This window comes from Triturus cristatus, chromosome 2_2 (assembly GCF_964204655.1).
Source record: "Triturus cristatus chromosome 2_2, aTriCri1.1, whole genome shotgun sequence".
NCBI lineage: Eukaryota > Metazoa > Chordata > Amphibia > Caudata > Salamandridae > Triturus > Triturus cristatus.
Window position 1 is genome coordinate 1,198,547,878 of NC_140582.1, and position 18,217 is coordinate 1,198,566,094.

The 18,217-nt window shown below is 46.9% G+C and overlaps 1 protein-coding gene across 11 annotated transcripts in view; it reads left to right on the forward strand.

The window, feature by feature from the left end:
• Positions 1 to 18,217, forward strand: part of DCTN1 (dynactin subunit 1) — a 733,647-nt gene that overhangs the window by 399,771 nt on the left and 315,659 nt on the right. For 5 of the 11 annotated variants that reach the window (XM_085642808.1, XM_085642810.1, XM_085642814.1 and 2 more), the window contains exons 6-7: positions 1,904 to 1,924; positions 17,953 to 17,973. The exons of 4 other annotated variants lie outside the window; for them this stretch is intronic. In XM_085642808.1, the coding sequence (XP_085498934.1) occupies positions 1,904 to 1,924; positions 17,953 to 17,973 (42 nt within the window). The remainder of the gene's footprint in view (positions 1 to 1,903; positions 1,925 to 17,952; positions 17,974 to 18,217) is intronic. 2 more of the 11 variants (XM_085642809.1, XM_085642811.1) reach the window with 2 other exon arrangements.

Here is an 18,217-nt window from a genome sequence, read left to right on the forward strand (position 1 = left end):
TGTAGTCTGAGAGGAGATAAGCAAGTGTTAGATGTAGTCTGAGAGATTGGAGATAAGGCGTAGTGTTAGAGGTCAGCGATTAGGTGTAGTGCTAGAGGTTGGAGATGAGGTGTAGTGTTGGAGCCTGGACACTTTGGACACGTATTCTTCAAAAGTGAGTTTTAGGAGTTTGTGGAGATTGAAGGACCCACATTACTGGGAACAGAGAGCAGAGCTATTAGCTGGAGAGCTCGGGTGGTGCTTACTTGCCCCATTGTGGGTCTTAATGCATCACAAATAATCGCATTGAGTGTCCCTTGCTCACTGGAGCAGCTGACATCGGTTCCTTCTCCATAAACATGGTTCCTTGAGTCCGTTGGACGAGCCGTCCAAGTCCATTTGGCCCTTGCTTGGAAGGGGCAGGATGCCGAGCGCAGGGCATCTACTCGTCTTTCTAGGTACACGGTCTTGTGCGGGAATACTGGAGGGGAGGGGAGGGGGGTGCACTCCTCACAGATGCCAGGGGATCCCTAGCTCCCTCACCTCTCCCTCTGGTGCACTCCAGACAGTAACTGGCCGTGCTGCTAGCCCTGCTTTCAGATCACTCCATGCATCCTGTGTCTGTTCAGTCCCTGTCATGCACAGTATCCCATGAGGTGCAAATCTGGATGACACTCTTCTGATCAAGGATTCAGTCCCATCCCGGGAGTGTGTCCAGAGCACTGGGTGCGCCTCGGGTACAGGACAGGACCTGCCCCACCTCATTACCCTGACGGGGAGCTGAGGTGCACAGCTGCCTGGTGAAGGCTGTCAGAACTTGGGTAATGCATGAAACGTGTAGGCATGGAACGAATCTCATTAGATTCTGTTTCTTTTAGCAGCACAAATTAGACCGTGTTTGTTTTGATAGATCGCCTTCGAACATACTTTTAAATACATGGTTCTATCTCGTGCCAGCCCCACTGCGCTGAATAAGAATGCTTAGAGGCAGTAATCTAAGGAGACCTTTGAAAAACACAAGCTAAATATGATTTTGTGCCACCCATCTGTGCAGGCTAGAACACAGAACTTGCAGTAATGGGGGCTGAAACCTGGGATATGGTGGTGGGGGGCGATACCCATATGTGCAGGCTGCGACACAGAACTTGCAGTGATGGGAGCTGACAACTGAGGTACAAGAGGAGTGGGGGAGGGCGTGGGGCTGTGGTACCATTCTGTGCAGGCTGCTGCACATAACTTGCAGTGATATGAGTTGAAACCTGGGGTGCGAGGAAGTGGGTGGGGGGCTCGTTGGTACCCATCTGTGCAGGCTGCAGCAAAACAATGCACAGTGCAGTACAGTGATGTGAGCTAAAACCTGTGGGAGGTGGGGTCGGTTGGTGGTACCCTACCCATCTGTGCAGCGATGGGAGATGAAACCAGGGGGGTGGGGTCGGTGGTACCCATCTGTGCAGCCTGAACTTGCAGTGATGGGAGCTGAAACCCGAGCAGGCTGCACCGTGCCCAGAGCGGCCTGGACCCGATGCACTCCGATTAGCCTGGGAGACAGCTGAGCTTAGGCTGTTGCTAGGCGACAGCAGCACATCATGTGTCCTGGATCCCTCCTCCGCCCGCCCCTCGGTGCGAAGCATCAATTACTGATGCAGAGCCGGCAGGGAGGACCGCCTGGACCTGGAGACGGGAGGTGATGTAATCCGGGCCGGGGCACAGAACGGGCCTGGGCTGGCACTCTCGGGGTCCTTGCCATGGCGTGCGGTGCCTCCCCCCTCCGCTGACCGGCAGATGAAGGGAGGACGGGGCAGCCATTTGCACGGATCGGCGGAGCCTGCGCCTACAGCAGTCTGTGTTGTGCTTGAGTGTGCTAACCTCTCTCTCTGCTCTCTCCCTTCTCTTCTGCCCTCCCTCCCTCTCTGCAACCATGAAGCAGGCCCCGACGACACGCAAGGTACCGCTGGCTGCTGCCTTCTGCTGCGCGCGCCTCCTGTTTGCTGCATTAGTTCAGGGCGCTGAGCATGAAGCTGCTTTGTGTGCATTGCCTTTCACCGCGTCATGCCGCCCGTTGCATTGCCTCCCCTGGGTTCCGTTCTGCCATACTTTGAGTTGATCAGCATTTCATGTGGCGTGGTGTGCTTGTCTCGGTGCATGCAGCGTCGCTGCCCCGGCGCTAGAGGGGGCTCGCCGGCTGGCTCTGCCAAAGCTGCGCCCTGCAGTGTTTGCCAGGCTTGAGGGGACGGGATAGGTGTGCTTCCTCGCCCTTGAACCCTTTGCACGGTTGGCATGACGGTGCAGATGGCCGTCCGTGCGCCGTGCACTGAGTGCCCCTCCATGGCCCAGGATGCGCTCTGCGCTATTCCAGCCGCGCTGCCCATTTCATGACGCAGTGTAGACCAGTCGGGCCCTACAATGTGTTCAATAAGGAGTAAGAAACCCAAATCTTTTAGGAAATGGTGGTCGGGCTCTGATCAGTCAGATCATTCATTCACAGATTGCATTTGTGGCGCTTCACTTTGGAGCAGTACTTTATTGATTATGGAATCCGAATGAATGGATCAATCAGGTGCATTAATTGATTAAATGTTTCTGTTAACTTGCTGCAAGTATTCCCTCTGTACACAAACCAAGTGTCACGTGACGGTGACCTCACTCCGTTTCTCTGAGTAGGGTTTACGCACTGCACGGAGGAGGTCCCCCGGCCACGACCACGTGTTTCACTCGTACCCCGCGGGCAGCCTTTTGTGTTCCTCACAGGATGGAAGAAGTAAAAGTACTTTATTGTTTCGTTAGCCCTAAACCCTCAAAAAATGTACTAAAAGGAAAAGCGGACACGTTTGAAAGAAAATGGTGCAGACGAAGAGGCAGCACATTCTTTTTTTAAATACATGTTGAGCACAGAGGCTAGGGATTCCGGTGCTAAATTTAACAGCATTGTTTTGGCAGATATGTAGTCCGCAACCTATTTACGTTTTTCATTAATTTCACATCCCTTCATGTGTGAAAATGACAGAAGGAAAAATCGGGAAAAAATCAGGTGTGAAATAGACTTTTTCTCTATAAAATCCATGTTTGAGCTGGTGTCTTAGCTGGGTGAAGCTGAAAGTAAGGATTAAGTGGTAGATGAATCGTAGATGGGTGTTTAAAAGGCTGTGTTAAAAAAAAATCATGTTTTAATATGTACATGAATACTCGTACTGTTTGTAAGTAGGTGTTTATGTTCAATGCATGAGTTGTGGCTCCCGGTACAGCTCCTAGCAGTCACAGGTATATTTTCAGATCTACTCTAATTAGGAGGGATAGGGAGATTCAGAGAGGTGGGGGAGGGAAGGCTGGCTGTGTGCGAAGGATGGCAGTAAATGTGCGTATGGAATTCTCCCGGGGTACCGTAGTGAGAGCCTGAGACTCATTGGATGCATATATAGGCCACCCCTGTAAAGTGAGCAGCTGTGGAACGATGGCGCTGAAGCCATTTGTATTCATTTACAGTGGAGCGACTGGTGATGGTCAGGAGCTCACCTGTGACCGATGCCTGGTTCTAGGAGCCTGAACGTCTTAGATATGAGCCGTTGGCGCTACCCAAGGGACTCGCTCGTGGGACCTGCTACTTTACTTCCATGGTCTCATCAAAGTGTGCGGCTACTCGGCTCTAACGATCAATGAACCACGGGCGTCATCCAGCATCCCACACAGGATAAGGCTCAGACTTTAACCTTCAGATAACACTGCGAAGTCGGGGGATCTTCTCAAGAAGATGAATTATGGAGGGGCTGCCGTGTGCTTCGACGCTTGGTCTCCTGTTGTATGAGTACGTGGAACCATCCTCGGGAATAACATTAGTAGATCGTTAATGGATGAGCTTAACTATTACGGTATGTTTCTTTTCTTTGGAAGGGGTGGGTCAGGGTTTTACAAATTACTTTTCAAAGCGCCCCCTCAATGTGGACCCATGACTGCAGTGTGGGTCTGCAGAGTTCATTCTGGTGGCTACTTGAAAAGACCCCCCCACCCCCTGTAGTCTTGTGATGTTAACTAGTGTAATACCACATGTGTCATAATAATGAAGCTCATTCCTATTGGTGATATTGTTTTATATTGTTGGTCCCTGTCGGGGTCTTAATCGCAAAAATATTTTGACATTTCATATTTTGCTCCCAGTGGAAGAACCTTTTCAGGAGCCCTCTGCTTTGACTGTCTGCTAACATTAGTCCTGAGGACGGCCTTGCATTTTCTTACAACAGGAGACCGAAACGTTGACGCACACTCCCCTACTTTTATTTAAATCTGTCAACATTGGGACATACCCTACGCCACAGTGATACGCTCTCCAGAAATGTTCCTTGTATGAAGAGTGGATTACTCACTTCTGTCTCAGTGAATCGATGTATGGAAATCTGTACAACTAACATGCTGGATAGATATGTCTTTCTTGTTTATAGAACCCCTTGTTACCTCTTGTAATGACCATCCTTCTACGCATGTTTCATCATTTATTGTTCTCTTCTTTGCATTAACCTGCAATGGCAGACATTGGATTGATTTCTGTGAATTTTGTTCAGTGTTATAGATCTCGAAGCACATACATTTTTAATTACAGTATTTTGTTGTAAATGATCCCCCTTGCTGGCCATTTGCTTTAGTTTATATTAGTACCACGATCACAAGGGGTTACCAGGTCCCCCTCCTCTTTAGTTGTTGCATGGTTCTTTAGAATCAAAAGAGACACTGGAGAAGAGCCCTCAATGGCCGGAGAGTAGAGGCGAGAAGTAAGCAGTCGCTACTGTAGGAAGAGAACCGATGGGGTTTCAGTTCGCAGAATAGGGAGCACGGGATAGTCTTCCCACTCACCGCCAGGTTCCTGTCCTCTGCCTGTCCGCAGACAGAACACCGGTGCAGTGGCCCAGGGTTTGGAAGTTACTTGGCAAGATAAGGTTGCCTAGCAGAGCTGTGATTTGGGATTGTTTTATGTAACATGGGGTTCTTCCACATTCCATTATTGAGACCCCGTTTTCCAGGAGTAACTGAAGACCAGTTTGTGGTTAGGACCCCGCAGCCCACATTGTCGAGATAACAAGCACATGACGGCTGCGACTACACTTCTTCGATTGATCTTGTGCAGCCATTGAGCTGCTCGCGCCTCGCGCAGGGGGTTGAGATGCCCTGGTGTAAAAGATGACATCAGAGCGCTCCTGAGGGCCTCCGAGCTCCGAAGACTTGTCGATGCTTTCCAGCGAAGCTTCATGGAACTTCCCCCTCCGATTGATGTGGGCGAACATTGCACAGTCTTCATGCTGTTTCGAAGTCTACACTGTCACAATCCGCGCTGCTAGTGTCGTTTCTCAGCCCCCCCCCCCCTCCCCGCACCCCACCTTTCACACTTTTACCTTAGATCCAAACGGGCGCCCTCCTCTTGGCACAGAGCCTGGCAGTGTAGCACTGGATGCCCATAGAAACCAGCGGCCCGCACTTGGCATTTCTGTCGGGTCTGCGAGGAGAGCCCGAGGCTGCGAGATATTGGACAGTACAGAAACTGTGCAGGAACAATGGGGCCCGGGAGGGGTTGCCTGGTTGTGCGTGGGAACACGAACACTGGGATCAGGCTCGAGCGCCTTCCACACTGCTGAACTCTTCGCCTTTCTTCTGGGGTTTCCTTCCATTGGCACTGGTTTTCCTCCCATTGGCACTGCTTTTCCTCCTCTTGGCATCTTTTTTTATCAGGACTGATGTGTTCGTTTTATCCCTTTCACTGGCCCCCTCTAGCCCTCCTGAGCACGTCGCACAGATGTAGTCTCGTGTGTTCATATAGTTTGCATAGCTCGCACTGTATATGGCAGCATAAGAACATGTATGCAGCCCATGTAAGAGCACAAGCTGGCTCTGGATGCAGGTCTAAGGCCCTAAGAAGGGAAGGGAAGGAAAGTTAGACCTGGATATTTCTTTGAGCAAAGCTTCTGACAGTAACTCAAGGGCGAGTGTCCATAGCTTGGGTCGGACGAACCTGTGCATCTTCGCCATAGTGCGTAGTGCGACGTTTGAATGGAGTGTAGGCAGCGAGCTTCTGATCAGACTCGACAGAACTTGTGTGTTTTTTGGTTAGTCCTGACCTTGGTAAGACTCAGCTAGAGTGGTACCAGAACCAATCCAAGAGCTGACCGTGAAGCAGACATTAAAAGACCTACAATTTTGAATGTAAGTGGGTTTCCTAAGGGGTGACGGGTGGACCATCGTAGTTTACAGGGAGACACATATGTGCCTGTACACGGAAAGAGTTTGTTTCGTTGTTCTATATGATTTCTACATTATTTGGGCACTGCGGAGAAGGATACTTCGATGACCGCGTTGAGCTGCATCCTGCTTCCCTGGGCCTCCCCTTCCATCACTGCAGCAGGCGAGTAAGAAGCCCTCGTTGTAAACTCAGACTTCCGCCGTTATCTGGATGTCCTTCAGATAAGATTGGAAAAGCGACTGTGGCTCCAGACAAAGCCCAAAGAGGCTTTTAGATATGTTAAAGAGGCAGAGGCAGTGGTCACCATAAGGTGGGCCTTGCAGGAGAGTTCATCAGGGGGAAGGCAAGGGAGATATGCTAATTTTGATTTGTTTTCTCCTTTGATATTAAAAGGAAGTGACCCAATTAAGGATCCCTCCTGATACGTCAGCAACAATCTGCAGCCCGTGGCCCTGTAACCTCTCTCTGACGGAAAGAGGTCCAGCTGCACCACTGGGTCAATCCCACCATCATCAGCACAAAGCTCTGGCCGTTAGAGGTATAGTGATCATTATTTCTAGGCTCACCTGTAAGAGGAGAGACAGCAGGTTTATTTGCTCCTAGAGACGCACAAGATGACGTTGATCCTTCCTGCCACCAGATATGTTTTAGAAAGTTTCAGAGGAGAGCGATCAGTGGACACATTTATAAACATGTCATAAGGGCCCGGTGTGGCAGCAGTGTGTGTGTAGGCGGGTCAGAATAAGCCCATGATGTGGATGTCCAAAGGAGACTTCAGGAGCTGGGGAGCTGTCCTGGCTGCTAACTTACTGCCTCCTCTGCCATCACACTTCTTCTTGGAACCGCTAGTTGGTTTGCCTGGGTTGGGAGAGTGACAGGCAGAGTGAGTAGTTGCTTGTCCTGGAGGTGTATGGGTGCAAGCCAGTCCCTGCGTTTGTATGTGAAGCAAAGGATCTTCAATGGCTGTTTTCAGCGCACAGGGAGTCACTGCATGTATCTCCGTTTAACTGGCGCTCCTTGAGATGTCTGCTCTGTTCTGACCTATTTTGTGTATTTTTATTCGGTAAGCCAGCTGATTGAGGTGAGGGTGTTGCTGCAGTCCAGGCGTGGGTTGACTAGGGCAGCAACTAACATTAGATGGATTCCAGGTGACCTCAAGATCAGGGTTTGTTGTCTTCAAATGTTTTATCTGCTAGAATGAGCACAGAGAGTTCCTTTCTTGAGGGATGATGGTTCTTGAATAAGTATTTTTGATACAGTAAACATTAGGCAAATTATTCCTACAAAGGGTTTTATTGTATTAAAATCTGTAAACACAGCTTAGAAGAGTGATCATTTGTTCCCACATGGTTTCTCGGAGCCGAGGAGGTTCATAAATGCTTTAATATAATTGGAGACTTGGCAGAGTGGCATGGGGCAACACTCTGGGTTTGGCACGGAGGACAGGTCACCTAGTCTTACCAGTTGACCTTGGTCAGAAAAAAAGGATTTGAACATCCCAGGGTGGTTGTAGCATTGGCCTCTAATTGGAAGTGGTGTTGGGGAGTGTTCTTGCGGTTCCCTTGTATTGATAGCAGCTCGGAGATCTTAAAGAATCAGCATGCTGAAGCGGCCCGTGTGTGATTGCAGCAGATCACCCCAAACTCCAAAAGCAAAGCTTTCTTAAGAGGGTGAGCAATGTTCAGGGAAAAGCGGACTTCTGTGCAGGCCATCTGTAGTTTGCAACACTCTTGTTTGTTTACAGGCCCGAATGTGCCCTGTAGCAAGGGAATATGTCCACAACTTCTGTGATGGCATTCTCACTCTGAGAAGTGGTTTAATGGAGGAGAAGTGTTGGGCTTACCTTTCTCAAAGTACTTTGTCTGCTTTGTTTTGAAGGCAACAGATGATTGATTTCATTTTGGTTTGAGTGAGACCGTGCACTTATGTTACATCTTTTTGAGATTGGTGGGAAGTGGAGAATATGAATACGTTTTCTGAGAATGGACCATATCGGGGATGGGAGTGAATACCGGATGCTATCATATCATATAATGAGAAAAGGCTCTTTGATGCAATAGGCGCTCTTGCATCGAATTCCATAACAGAGGCTGCCACATTTGTCCAGGAAGTTTCTGGAGCAAGGAAGTAAATTGTTCTTGAACTAAAAGTGGACAATACAGATGGCTAGGAGGTGTTAGAAGAAGAGGAATAGTTCTGTGAGCCTAGAGGATAAATTCTGCTGGAAGGCTGTGGCTAGATTATAACCAGATTCAGGATCCGGTTTTGGAGGTTATTTTATCAGAAGTGTTTCTTTTCCCCAGAGTTGCTTGTGAAGAGTTCGATGTTTGATTTGTATATTATTGAGGATGTTTACTTAAATCCTCATCCTTTCTACATTTTCTATGCGTAAGATTTTTAACTCTAATAATGTACATACCAATGATCCCTGATGCCCATAGCAAACAAGCAGTTTGGAAATGTGGATCTGTTCACTTTGGCCTTTTCAGGGCCTTCTTCAGGACATTGATTCAGATTCTCAGCTTGCTTGATATTTGAATGACACCATCTGTTCAGCTCTGTGCTTTTCTGTTATGAATCGTTTCGTTGTAATGTGTGTGCCTTGCTTATTGTTTATTATTGTGTTAGTGCAATTCCTTGAAGTGTTAAACCCCATTTACAGAACAATATGGCAGTGTATTTTGCATTGGTGTGGCTGATCACTGATGGTGGGAATTTACAAACAGGATGTCTTTGTTGTCTGGATGCAGATGGGTTCCAGGCAGTGCTGGGATGGTGTGGTCCTTTTCTTTTTACCAGACAGCAGATTGGCAGCAGCTGGAGGTTAAATTATTTAACGTACAGTGAGATAGGTTGTATATTTAGGGATCATAATGAACTATGACATGAGATGTCTTAACATTTATTTGTGTGGGTATGTTATGGGCTCCTCCCTGGTGTACCGTTGTGCTATGTTGTGGTTATACAATTACTTAGTATAGATAGTTGGAATGTTGCAAAATATTTTGTGATGTGATCTCACATGCTCTTGCTTGCATGGTTTGATGCAGTGTTGCTACATGTATGATTTGTCAGGTGTGTAACTGGAGAGTGTTTTTTTTTAATGTGGAGCACGTTTGTTGAAGGTGGTTTGCTACTCTGTGATGTAAGTGTCAAGCATTCTCCATGTGGGATGGTATGGTGGTGGATGCAGTCATTGGGTACATTGAGGGCTGTTGTTTCAAGTTGAGGTGCGAGCTGATGTCTTGGAATTAATGTTGAAATCGCCTGGGTGGGTGCAGTGCTAAGCCTAGAGACTTCATCTTTTGTTCTAGTTGCACATCTAATTGGAGAAGATGCTGCTCCTTGCTGGGTCGGTTTCTTTCTGAGCCCTCCTACCATGCACAAACACCAGCGGACAGGGCATAGCGTGGCGATTTCGGCATTGTGCTGTGTCATATGGAGATTGTTGATTCATCTATGCTTGGTACAGAGGCATTGCGTGAGTGGCATGGACTGGTATCAAGTCTTTGATGTGTTGACATATGGTGTGGCCAATTAGTTTGTGTCGTGGTTCGATGTGGTTTAGTTGTACATCATAAGATTCATCTGTCAATGGATGGTGTGATGACTCTTTGGGTGTGTAGTGGTAGACTGTGTGGTTTAGAGTAATGTGATATGTTTGTGTGTTCAGTTTCATGGTGTTTTTGTTGCAGTATGTTATAGTATTGCGGCCCTGCACCATTGCAGTTTGACCTGTTTTAAGGTGATTGTAAGGTGTCCTGTGTTATGTTGTTGTATGGTTTGTTGAGGTGTAATGTTGCATGGGAAGAACCAGTGTTGGATTGATGGCTAAAATGTGATGTGGAGAGAGTAGTGTCATGTGTAGGTGAGTGACATGGTGTGATGCTCGGTTTGATGTTGTGGTTGGGTGTCATGTAGAGCATAATGGCCTAGTGTAAGGTATGTTGTGATCCGTGGCTTGGGCTGTAAGGTCTTTTAAGGGTGTGATGTTGTGTCTGCGTGCTGTGAAGAATAGTGTGCACTGTGAATTCATGTTGTGTTTTGTTATTTGCTGAAGTATTGAATACTGCCAATGGATCAATTTAGGCTGCCGGTAGGTGCGTCCATGGGTACAACAGGAAGGTCATGCATCTTGTGAAAAACAAACAATCACTAAATCTCAAGGGTTACCTCAGAAAACAGTCCTTTGCATGTAACTGTTCAAAGTTATCAACCAATTCCACAACGAGAGGGAGTGGCAAATACTGTTTGCCATTTCAGTAAGCATGCAAGAACCTGTCCAAACAACTCTAAAATACTGGACATCCACAAGCTGAAAGCCTCAAACTTTCCAACATACCTCACTAAAACCAGGCAGAAAACAAATCTAAACGGCTGCACCCAACAGAGACCTAGATCATGATCTGTTCGACCTCCAATCCAGAAGCCATGTTCTCCATGTACCTGCCATCATAAGAAATCAGAATTTACTTTCAGCTTTCAAACTCTTTGGTATCCTCTTCAGGAAAGGCTAGCCCTAAAATAATGTAAACAAGTGCAGGCGCAAGCAGTCTTCACTGGAGTCCTTCGTAGACCCTCTCCAACCTACAAAGTGATGGCCCATCTCCAAAATCCAATACATGGTAAAACGCCACAAACCCACTGTCTTCAGCCAAGCCTCTGCCACATCCCATTCACTCCTAAGCCCAGTCAAGCTGGATTCCGCCTAGTGATGCGTCTCAGTAAGGCCTAGTTTAAACACCGTAACTGATGAAAACAATGGGGTGATCATCCTCATTCTATACTAATGGACAAGCAATCACACCCTCTCACCAGACTGAAAGACATGGAGATCCAAGGCTCTGCACTCACCTGGATCATTCCCACAGTCAGTCATGACCGAGACTGGTCATAAGTGACATAGGAGATCTCAGCCCACTACTGTCACATGTCAGAAATATCTTAAAAAGAGGCATAATTAGAGCACCGGGAATCAAACACTGGATCATACTCCGTTCCATGCCACAATCACCAGTAAAATGCCAGTAGGGCTGGATACGGGTCAGTCCAATGGCACGCCCCCCCTTTAAAAGTCTCTTAGAGCTGTTGAAAATGTAGCCATGAGACCACCGTGATTAAAAGTTTATAAAGTGCTAGCCGTAGTCAGTCACATGTCAGGATATCCTCTGAAAGGGCTTGTTGCATCCAAGTTATCATTCCAAGGTCAGTATATCGGGGCTGGCTTCGGCCATTTTCACTCAGGTTGTCAGTGTTCCTTTCTAGTTCAGTAATTGAGCTCGGCAGCCCTTTGAATCATATGTTCTTTTTAGACCAGCGAAGGATCTTGAGTAGTGAGACGGCAAGCACTTTGGATATCTCTAGATGTGGGTTTGGCAGGTTGTTGAGGAATTCCCATGAAATAGGTGTAAGTTGGATTACATAAGTGTTTAGGAAGTACTGGAGAGAGGTTGGCTGTTTTGGCATATTTCTTTGGCTTTAATAGGAAATAAATCTTTGATCTTTGGCACTGGTTTGTATGACTTGTTCTGATTCACACTAGGCTCCAGCATGCACCATGCTGTGTGGGTGAGTCCTTTGAACAATTGTTTAAGATGTACAGCAGCTACGTTTTTGGTTAGAGCGACGTGGCCTGGTTCATAAAGCTGAACTGTATGTCCAACCATAGTTTAACATTTTCCAAGATTTAGCAAGGGTGAGCCTCCACATGGCATCCTTAAGTGTATCTGCCAAGTTGGGCTTGCATGGCACATGGTAGGATTCTGTGGATCAGCTGGCGGAGCAGTAGGGACTGTCGTGAAGTCTGGGTGAGGATGTCTTTCTTAGGGGCAGGACCTCTGTAGCTGAGAATGTTGTAGGAGCCGGAGGTTGCAATGAACTGTGCATGGCAGGAGTGTGGTCGTCGAATCACTAGCATGCCATGAAGATCACTTGGCTGGTCGACTAACAGTCCATTGTCTGCAAGAAATCTCCGTTTGTATAAATCATTGCAGATTTTGGGGTTTTGCTCATAGGATGTGAGTGCTCTTATGATGAAGATCGATCAAGATTTCCAAAAGCCTATCGGGTTTCTCTAATAGGTCATGATGGAAATGAAAGCTTTCTGAGCTGCACTTCTCATCGACCAGCTCTGTTCATAATGTTTTAATGATTTGTGATGCCTTACTGCGTTTCACAGCATCCCCACTAGGATGGTTGAAGCAGCGCAAATCACCATCGCAAGCCTGTAATGTGGAGCAGAAAGTCAGTCCACAGCTGTAGCAAACTCCTCCAGTGCAACCAGACCTCTTAAACCTGCTGTGGATGCTGACAGGGTGCGGATTAGTGAGCCCGGGTCAAATTATGGGATCATTTATTTTGCAAAGTCCTTATGGGATAGGGTAGGCAATCAAATTGCTTGCATGCACATGTCTAGTATCAGGTTTGGCTTGTTCTTCCACATATCTTTGTGATGCTGCTCCGCTGGATTCTTGGAGGCCTCCTTCTCTGCTGGAACTACTTCAGAATGTGGACATTGGTGGCACACACTTCACTGAAGTGCACCTAGGTCACTGGGTTATTGATTAGCAGCTTTAGAGATGCACCTCTGGCATCGGGGAAACCTGCAGGGCACCGTAATGCTGTATTGTGCAGTAATCTCGGGAGAGACTAACTTCTGGGTTACATTCCTTTAGTCAATTGCAATTAGTGTTTGCAACGTAATACAGCCTGTTGTGGCATTTTCCGCCTCAAAACAAGCATATAAGAAGATCTTCGAGTGCTGTTGGTTGCGTCAATAAATTCATAAATATTATAACTGCAGAAGTCCTCTTTGGGGTTCTTGTATTCACTTTTCATACTCGCCGCAACGCTCTTTCTTACAATCTTCCATCATGGTGCTGAACTCGGTCGCATTGCGCTGCAGTAATCTACCGATCAATACGTGTATCCGGCTGCTGTATTCTAAATGTGTCCGTTTTTGGTGGGTTTGCAGGCGGCTCCCGCGCAGAGTGAACCTGTGGAACATGTTCCTGTGGTGGGAATCTTTTTCGGAGAGGAATCGGAAGCCCTGCGGGCAAACAGAAGCGGAGAATATTTCTCTTTGCATTAGACAGCAGCGGCTGCAAATCGCCGCCGCCCGTGAGGTTATGGCGGAGGTGGGAGAGCTCATTAACATGTCAGTCATTCATTGTGTGAGCTGCTCCCAGCGCCTGAGGAAAACGTGGGGGAGGCGAAGTCAATCAAGGTGGGGAGTATAGAGAGAAAGGAGACGAGTTAATTAGAGACCCTGAAGGACTTATTCAACAAGTCGTCACAAGATTAGGAGTGCGGACCACTGTTAAGCACTGGGTTTCATTCCCCGGTCTTTACTCATCACATTCATCACATTAGCCCTGCCTTGACTTCGTCAGGTCTTCCTGAGAGGGGAAAATGATGTTCAGAGAAAAAAGTGAGCTATTAAACCAGCCATTAACTCCTCGTCTCTCTCCCCCTCACAGTTCTTATTAATGAGGTGGATCCTAGCGCAGATATATGAACCTTGCTTCAGACGAAATCATTTACTAATACAACTGCCATGTCCGTGATAGGTGCTACAAGAGATGCTTCCAGTGAAAGAGATTTCCTGTTTTTCCTGTCTCAGCCCAGAGGCAGGAACTTCAGCACATGTGATCGGCTGGGCTCTGGACTTGCTTCACCACTTGAGTAATGTCGCCAGCTCTTGATTGCCAATGTGTCATTGTGCGGCCCTCTGAAATGTATCCACTGCACCATGTTTGTATGGCTGTGTTCAAAGTAAAAAGATGTTTAAAACAAGCGCGCTGAGCGATTGGTGTGCGCGCGATGGCAAAAGTAGGCTGGCGAGTGGTGTGCGGTGCGGGGCTGAAAGCTGGCGGATGCGCGCGTGCACGCTCGCATGAACGCAAGCGCTAGGCCAGCCAGCAGCACTTTGAAAACTCACATACAAAATGTCTCTCCGAGCAGCGCATGCGCGCCGGCTCAGCAAGATCTAAAAAGGGGCATTCAATATAGCCCTATAGCCCGCCGTAGCGGGCTATACCGGCTATTAAAGGCCCGCTGCAGCGTTAAAGGCCCGAGCCGAAGGCGAGGGACTTTAACAAAGCAGAGGGACTTTAATAGCGGTATAGCCCTGCTATGAAGGGCTATAAGGCTATTAGAACATTCTGCCACTAGAGGGCAGAATGTTCTAACAAATTAAACAAAGGCTTCTCGAAGCTCGAGGGGAATCAAAACCCTTCGAGCTCTGAGAGGCCATTGTAAGACATTGGAATGTTGCTCTGCGGGCCTTTACCGGCCCGTAGAAGCATGGAGCACTCCATTGTCTACAATGGAATGCTCCACATTCCAATGTTCTAATATGATGTAAATCAGTAGCCTCACAAGCGAAGATGCCTTGTGTGAGCCAAAAGACAATTCAGTTTGTGGCAGCTTTGTAGTATATTGAACCACATATACACTTGCACATTTTCTTTATATTGCTCTGTCTGAGAATGGAAAGACTTCTGCTTCAAATTTCATCTTTAAGAACAATGAAGCAACAAGAGGTAAAAGTAATCCACCAGAAATAGAATGTGGGCAAGTTGATAAAAGAAAATTGTGGCTGACAGAAGACTGACTTTGCCTAGGTCTAGCCATGTCAGTCTGCTATAGCTGCCACCCTGCCCTGAGTGCAAGTTTGTGATTTCGGTACAGCCCTGTCCACCTGTGAGTCGGAGGCTCCAAGCACCCACACAACCTCTGACAATTCAGGTCCTGCATATATCTGGTTGCAATCACTGATTACTAATGTGCTATGCATATGATGTTGATCATTAAAAAAAAAAAGCCACGTTTACAGAAAATCCACTGTGCTTTCTTTTACGAATTACTGTTCTAAGCATTAAAAATGTCAATTTTATTTTGAGGCATGAAAACATTGCCTTTTTTTCTTTATTAAATGCTGATGCAGGAAGCATGTTCAAAACTCCCGCCCAGCTCTGATTCATCACAGAAGTTCTGTCCAGACAGAAATAATGTACTTTTTATACATTATAAACCCTCTGTTGGTTTATGCAATCAGTATGGATGTCTGTGTGTGCAACCAGCGACCGACACCATTGAATCCTGGTTACTGTAGGGGGAATAGTGGCTTGGGTGTTTTTAGAAATGTCCCAGTCTGTGACAAAGTACTGTGAATGTGTAAATCATTATTTTAAATTTGCATTACACCAGTATACGATAGGCTCCATAGCTTGTACAACTAGGTTTAAGATAAGAAAAGTTCTTCCAGTGTTAGATTTTAGTAAAACGCAGACAGTATCTGGTGCAAACCTGTTTTTGAAGTGCCTTTTAGAATGACTCACTACAGATGAGCTGGTGACACCTTTTCCAACAGGAGCATCTTTGTCTTCAGGAAACTTCAGGGATTCCGTCAGCTAACACCAATGCCGGCTTCCAAGCAGCCTTTACCTTTGCAGATGAATCAGTTGCACACACTTGCATCACCCCGGCAAGTAGGTTTGTTTCAAGCTTAGCTCTCTGCCCCACCCTCGGGATCACAGCAGTGGACGCCCTCTCCCTCTCCACATCAGCTGAAGCATCTCAAAGGTCTGAGTTCACCTCTAGCACAAAGGCTAAAATTACGGGCATAATGCCATCCCTTGAAACATGGATCATGGGCAAAGAATATTAGGGCTTATTTACGGACAGACCGAGTAAATTACGGACGGGTGGTCACCCGAATGTTGAAATAAGTCTGAGTGCCTGAAACCACACCCAGGAGTGCCACAGTTGCCTGGTCCCTTCCCTCCAAAACTTGAAAGGGGAGTCTATCCTGTGTTTGGCTCCAGAGCTTCTGTGGGAGTGGGCTTTCCCACGTCAGGGGCAGTTTGAAAAGTAATTAGCACATATAGATTGCATCCCCACTCTCTCCACTCCTAGCAGCAGGCCGAATTACAGGCTAATGGCCCGAATGAGTGGAGAAGGCCATTGATTATCCAGCTGGCCAGCAGAGTACTCCACATGGTCTGGCAGGGTGCAGCAAAGGGCTGGAATCTCATTAGAAGCTGTGTCCGAGAAATTTGACAGATCTCATACACTTGCAAGAGGGCAGATATGAGAATAGTGGCATTGGATCTGCAGTCGGGGTTCATTTTGACAGTATGATCAGTACTTCATGCTAGTCCCTGGCCTCATTATGGCGAAACTAATTTGATGCCGATTTTGCTCATAGTGTAATACAGCGAAGCACTCACACTTCTGAGTAATCAATACAGATGTAGCTGCTCATACAATTCACAACCACTCACATTACAAAACCTACACCAGGTCAGTAGCAATCTGTGAAGGGTCCCTTCTGCATCACGCTTCCTGTGCACAGAGTTGTGGCTGAGCTAGACTGTAGCCACACACACTCAGCCTGTACACGCATGTGCGAATGTGCTCAAATGCAACCGGCCCAGAGCCTCTAATGCTGTCTGGGCAGCAGGAGAAGACAGTGGTGGTGATTACTCCCTATAATTTATATCAGAGCTTGCAGTAAGTGGGACACTGATAGTGAGACACACTCATTTCAGTGGTCCTTAAACCCATTTCTCACAACACCATTAATCGCAGGCCTCCGATTGTCAATCTCCTTGACGTACGTGAACCAAGCCTATGACCTAGACGGTTACTTTCACCCATGTACATTTTTGCTGATTGAATTTCCAGTTTCTGTCTTGAGTGTGACACTGATTCTGTATGTAAAATCCACTCTCTAAAGCGTTCAATCGCATATTATGATGCAGTGTACTTATTCTACAATGCAAAGTGCTCATACCGCCTATGTCAGATTTCTGACAAGATGCATCAAAAACCATAAGGCAATAATGCTATTTCCCTTATTTCTAATGGCCATGTTAACAGCAGAAGCCTTTCCCCACTTCTCTGTCAGGAAGTGGAGGCACTGTGGTCTCTTGCCATTTAATTTGACTGTCCTTAATCCCAACCCTACATAATTTAAGAGTTTGTACAATGTTTTGTATCCCAGTATGTTAAGGACTTCCTCAATTTTGCAGGCCTAGTCCCAGTCACCTCTCCCATAACTCCTTCACCAGCTGTGCAGGACCATTGCACGAAGGAACAGTTGCCCTGCCTCCATAGTTGTCAGTGATTAAACATTCATTAGAGCCATGTATTCAAGTTGTCTTGAACACTAGCTAAGTCGGCCATATTCCATGGCACTCTTGCACCCTTGACCATAATGTATCTTTCACTTCTAAGTCCTAACAGTGCCGATCATGACATCAATTCTCGAAGTCGTGTTTTTGCTTTTTTGGTGCTTGTTCCACTGGGATTCTATGATGGAGATAGAAATTGTTAAAATATGAAAGCTTGTTTTCCTTACACAAAATGTTCAATAATGTAAACCACATGGTGAACGCCTGGCATTATACCCCCTTGATGGGATTATTTGATATGAGGTGTGTGATCATTTCAGCTAAATCAAATAGCAGACCAACTACTTTGACCGTTATGCGTATTCTCAAATGTTCTCCTGCATGGTTTTTAGAAATCCTATCTTTTGTTTTGAGGAGTAAGCATGTCCGGTGTTGGTGAGACCCCCAGAGCTCAGGCTGCTGCGCGTGTTGCATTGCCATCATGTGCACTAACCTTCTGTCTGTCTTTTATCTCTTTTGCTGCATTCTTTGCTGTCTCTGCTGCTCCTGCTCTGTTTCTGTCTTTCTTTGTGTGACTGTTGCCCCCTCTGCTATCTGACCACATCGGCTACCCTCCAGACAACTGTAAGGCGCACCAAGGTGAGAAGGCACCACTCTGTGGTAAACATTCATGTTTGATGACCCAATGGTGTTGGTGTATTTGTGGAGCCTCTGTATTGTCCCTGTTGTCAACACTCAGAACGGTTTCTTTTTTGAACTGATCGTTTGTGCACTTGTTCATAGTCTGTGGCCTAAAGCTCTTTATGAAGGAGCTCAAATGACTTCAGCACTGCCAGTTTAGAGCTCACAGTGACTTCATTTGCTGGGGCAGGACCCCATTGTC